The sequence below is a fragment of the Triticum urartu genome, chromosome 3A (assembly GCF_056163025.1).
Source record: "Triticum urartu cultivar PI428250 chromosome 3A, HENAU_Tu73, whole genome shotgun sequence".
NCBI lineage: Eukaryota > Viridiplantae > Streptophyta > Magnoliopsida > Poales > Poaceae > Triticum > Triticum urartu.
In genome coordinates, this window is record NC_141875.1 from 220,853,762 (window position 1) to 220,859,151 (window position 5,390).

The following is a 5,390-nucleotide window of genomic DNA, read 5'->3' on the forward strand; positions in this document are numbered from 1 at the left end:
GGCCAGATGTGGGAGGCTACTCTCCTGCACTTGGTCCTCTCCTGCCACCTGCGCATCGGGTTCCGCACCAGAGTATCCGCGGACCCCAGGCTATTCGTGTGGAGGTCTTCCCTTCGCGTCACTACCAGCTGTCAGGCTACACCTACCTCCACAGTTCCTCCTGGGACTGATGAAGGCTTGCTTATTAGTGTTAGATGCATTCTTCGTGAGCCTGCGTGCCGCCTATGATGTATTAGTCTATGTATTGAACTCTGTGTACCGAACTCTATGCATGATCTCTTTTGTAAGATATGCCATCTACTATGTAGTATCTATCGTGCTGCTTTCATTGTGCATGTTTCACCATGAATGATTCTTGTCCTTGCAAAATTTCTTGATGCTGAACTACCCTTGTTATATATTAGCAGGATGGTTAGACCAGGTGGTCGTGGACGTGGTGGCAACCGCCCACCACCGCCTGAGTACATGGCTGGTATGATCCCACAGCTTGAGATGAATCGCCAGTTCATGGAGAATATGATGGCTCAGTTTCCTCGCCCCAATATGAACCAGCAGCCAACCCCAGTAACTCTGCAGGATTTCATGCGCCTGAACCCAACTGTGTATCGCAGCTCAACTCAGCCTCTGGATGCTGATGACTGGCTCCGTGACATCACCTATGAGATGGAGTCTGCCGATGTAGCCCCTGCCAGCTATGTCACCTTTGCTTCCTTCTTCCTGAAGGGACCCGCAACTCAATGGTGGGACAGCCACAGGCATACTCTGCCAGTTGGAACAATCATCACCTGGCCAGACTTCCAAGCTGCCTTCCATGCTCGCTTCATTCCTCAGGGAGTCATGGACCGTAAGAAGCGTGAGTTTCGCAACCTCACCCAAGGCAACAAGACTGTTGAAGCTTATCAGCGGGAGTTTCTTGACTTGTCCCGCTATGCTGAAGAGGACATTGCAACTGATGCATGCAGACAGGAGAAGTTCCGTGATGGCCTTCAAGCTGACATCAAGCTCGCACTTCTAGTGCATGACTTTGCTGATTTCGCCACTCTGGTGAACAAGGCCATCAATGTCGAAACTGGTCTGCAAGAATACCAGAGCTCTCACAGGCGCAACCGTGATGCGGGCTCATCTTCGGGCCCGTCCTCGCAGAAGCGCAAGATATGGATTCCCAATAGCTTGTACCAGCCGGATGCACCTACCCCAAGGCAGACCTATGCTGCACCTCGTATGCCTGCTCCTCCGACTAGGCAGCCAAGACTCCCAGCTCCACCACCACAAGCTCCTGTTCCCACTCCCAATAATGGGTTGTGCTTCAGGTGTGGACAACCAGGCCACCGTGCTAGGGAATGCAACCAGAACCAGAATCAACTGGCCCTTCCAGCAACTGGCCGTGGAAGCAACCAGCCCCGCAGCAACAATGCCAAGTCTTATGGTCGTGTTCATGCCAACCACGTTGATCTGAGCGAAGCTCAAGACCAGCCTGCTACTGTGATGGGTACCCTCCTCGTAAATTCAGTACCAGCATCCGTTTTATTTGATACAGGCGCATCACATTCATTCATGTCAGAAGGTTTTGCATGCTTGCATGACATTAAATGTGAGGACATGAATGCTTCACTATTAGTACACACCCCTGCGGGCCAATGTCGAACCTCCATGATTTGCAATGACGTCCCTGTAGAGATCGAAGGACTGGAGTTCCTTGTCTCTCCCATCGTACTGAAGTCCTGTAGCATTGATCTCATTCTGGGAATGAATTGGTTAAAAGCGCATACTGCTTCTATAGTTTGCGCCACTAAGACCGTCCATCTGCTACACCCTTCAGACGAAATAGTTACTTACCAAGCTCATCTGGTGCAAAACGCCGAGGCACGGCTTTATGCCTTGAATGCATTGAACGCTGCACCACTTGAGGGCATTGAAAACATTCCCGTCGTTCGTGAATTCCAAGATGTCTTCCCAGAAGAACTTCCAGGGATTCCCCCTGCTAGAGCTGTCGAATTCATCATCGACTTGAAACCCGGCACCACCCCTATAGCTAAACGACCCTACAAGATGCCGCCGCATGAGCTCATTGAGCTTAAGGAGGAAATCGACAAATCTCTTGTCAAAGGTTTCATTTGCCCAAGTTTCTCTCCTTGGGGAGCACCTTCTCTCTTTGTTAAGAAGAAGGATGGGACAAACCGATTAGTCCAAGACTACCATCCTATAAACCAAGCTACCATTCAGAATAAATATCCTCTTCCCCGGATCAATGATCTTTATGATCAACTGGTTGGCTCATCAGTGTTCTCCAAACTCGACTTGAGGTTGGGTTACCACCAGATCCGTGTTCGTGAAGAGGACATCCCAAAAACCGCCTTCGTGACTCGGTATGGATCATACGAGTACACCGTCATGTCATTCGGCTTAACGAATGCTCCAGCCACCTTCTCTCGTCTGATGAACTATATATTCATGGATTACCTCGACAAGTTCATCGTGGTTTATTTGGACGATATCCTTGTATTTTCTAAAAACAAGGAAGAACATGCTGAACATCTTCGTCTTGTGCTGGAAAAGCTTCGGGAGCATCGGCTGTATGCTAAGTATTCCAAGTGTGAATTCTGGCTCCCCGAAGTAACCTATCTTGGGCATGTCATCTCCAAGGATGGTATTGCAGTCAACCCTGAACGAGTTCAGGCTATTCTCGATTGGACTCCTCCGAAGAATGTGAAGCAAGTCCGAAGTTTCCTCGGTCTCGCCAGCTATTGCCGTCGATTCGTCGAGAACTTCTCCAAGATTGCCAGGCCTCTGACTAATCTATTGCATAAGGGTGTCAAGTTCGAATGGACAGACAAGTGTCAGGAAAGTTTCCAGGCGCTCAAAGACAAGTTGACTTCTGCCCCCGTGCTTGCTCCACCTGATACTAAGAAGGACTTCGTCATTTACTGCGACGCTTCCCGTCAAGGATTAGGCTGTGTCCTAATGCAAGAGCGCAGAGTGATTGCTTATGCCTCTCGTCAACTGCGCCCTCACGAAGAAAACTACCCAGTTCACGACCTCGAGCTTGCTGCTGTCATTCATGCACTAAAGCAGTGGCGACACTACCTTCTCAGTAATCGTTGCGAGATCTTCACCGATCACCAAAGTCTAAAGTATCTGTTTACTCAGCCAGACCTGAACCTCCGTCAGCAAAGATGGATGGAGACTGTTGCAGACTTTGACGTGGGTATATCATATATCCCCGGCAAGGCTAATGTAATGGCTGATGCCTTGAGCCGCAAGTCTTACTGCAACCACCTCCAGGTTCACAAAGTTCAGCCCTCGCTTGTCGAAGAATTTAGAAAGCTGAACCTCCATATTGTTCCTCCTGGAGCACTCGCTCCCCCTCCCCCGGAGTTCCGCAAGATGAATCTTCTTGTTGTTACTAAGGGTTCTCTAGATACCCTGGCTGTCGTACCAGATCTCGTAGTTGGTATAAAGACTATTCAAGGTTATGACTCTGAAGTCCATAAGATTAAACGCCATCTAGCAGAAGGAAAGCCCTCATTCTTCACTATCGCCGACGATGGCGCCTTGTATTTCAAAGGCCGCCTAGTGGTACCATGTTCGAAGAAAAACCTGGATAAGACTAAAAGGGTTATGCAAGAAGCTCATGATACACCTCTGTCCATCCATCCTGGTAGTGCGAAGATGTATCAGGATATTCGCCAAAGATTCTGGTGGTCTAATATGAAGCAGGACATTGCTCGTTATGTTGCGGAGTGTGACGTTTGCCGTCGTATCAAAGCAGAGCATCAGAGGCCTGCTGGAACTCTGCAACCTATCTCTATTCCTGAATGGAAATGGGACCATGTTGAAATGGACTTCGTCACTGGATTTCCCAAATCGCAGAAAGGTAATGATGCTATTCTTGTCGTCATTGACCGGCTTTCCAAAGTTGCCCATTTTCTGGCGGTCAAAGAGACAATCACTGCTAGTCAGCTTGCTACTCTCTACATGGCCAGAATTGTTTCACTTCACGGTATTCCACTGGTTATCAGTTCAGACCGTGGCAGCTTATTCACTTCAAGGTTTTGGGCGAGTTTCCAAGAAGCTATGGGAACTCATCTGTCGTTCAGTACCGCGTTTCATCCTCAGTCGCAAGGACAGGTTGAACGTGTCAACCAAGTTCTCGAAGACATGCTTCGAGCTTGTGTAATCTATTTCGGCAAGAAATGGGAGGAATCTCTTCCATATGCCGAGTTCTCTTATAATAATAGCTATCAAGCTAGTCTGAAGATGTCCCCCTTCGAAGTGCTATATGGACGAAAGTGTCGAACCCCTCTGAACTGGTCAGAAACTGGGGAACGTCCACTCTTCGGTCCGGATATTATCCAACAGGCCGAAGAACAAGTTCGCATTATTCGCGAGAATCTCAAGACTGCTCAATCACGTCAGAAAAGTCAGTATGACCGTCATCACCAAGACATGGTCTATCAACCTGGCGAAAAGGCTTATCTTCGAGTTACACCAATGAAGGGTGCACACCGCTTCGGGATCAAAGGAAAGCTAGCTCCCCGCTATATTGGTCCTTTCACTATTCTCGAAAAGCATGGAAAAGTGGCATATCAACTGGAGTTCCGTCAAACCTTTCTCAGGTTCACGATGTGTTCCACGTGTCGCAACTTCGACGCTGCTTCAAGGACCCAATCCGAGCAGTGGACCATGAAGTGCTCGAATTGCAACAGGACCTCTCCTATAAAGAGCATCCGGTCCGCATTCTCGACCAAGCTGAACGCCGCATCCGTCAGAAGGCGATCAAGTTCCTCAAGGTCCAGTGGTCGAATCACTCTGAAGACGAAGCCACCTGGGAACGCGAGGATCGTCTTCGCGATGAATACCCTGCACTGTTTCCTTCTACCTCCTAAATCTCGGGACGAGATTTCTTGTAGTGGAGGAGATTTGTAACGCCCGGATAATCATGCTACAGTGATCTCACGTTAATGGTGACACGTCACCTCTGTCACTGTAATTAATCTCGGGTTAATTCAAAACCGTTTCAAATTTAAATCCTAAATAAGTCAAACGACAAAAGTTTTCAAATATTAAAATAAAATGTTCGGTCTATGTCTATTATTGCATCGGTAATTATCGTAAAGAAAACACATTTTTATAAAATGCCTAAATGACTTAAAATGAAATAAAACAGAGAGAAAATAAATAGAAGAAAGAAAATGCAAAAGGGAAAAACAAACAGAAAAAAAGGAGGAGAAAGCCCCCCGGCCCCTTGGGCTTTGGCCCATCAGGCCACAGCCGATTCGGCCGGCCCACCCCGCCGCGCCCTTATCCCCCCCACTGTCCCCCACCACTCCACCGACACTCTCACTCCCCTCCCCATGAAAATATCCCCCTCTCCCCCGACTAGATCGGGA

The 5,390-nt window shown here is 48.5% G+C and overlaps 1 protein-coding gene across 1 annotated transcript; it reads left to right on the top strand.

Moving 5' to 3' along the window:
* Positions 1-837: 837 nt before the first annotated feature.
* On the top strand, positions 838-3,095 carry LOC147979281 (uncharacterized). The gene is made up of 2 exons (XM_087515128.1): positions 838-1,933; positions 3,073-3,095. The coding sequence occupies exons 1-2, from the start codon at positions 838-840 to the stop codon at positions 3,093-3,095; spliced, it is 1,119 nt and encodes a 372-aa protein (XP_087371254.1).
* Positions 3,096-5,390: the final 2,295 nt, after the last annotated feature.

Excerpts from the sequence above, each read along its gene's own strand:
- LOC147979281 (XM_087515128.1), top strand. The coding sequence starts at position 838 with ATGGACCGTAAGAAGCGTGAGTTTCGCAACCTCACCCAAGGCAACAAG. Across the intron at positions 1,934-3,072 it reads TGAAAACATTCCCGTCGTTC|TGGCGACACTACCTTCTCAG; the intron begins GTGAATTCCAAG and ends GCACTAAAGCAG.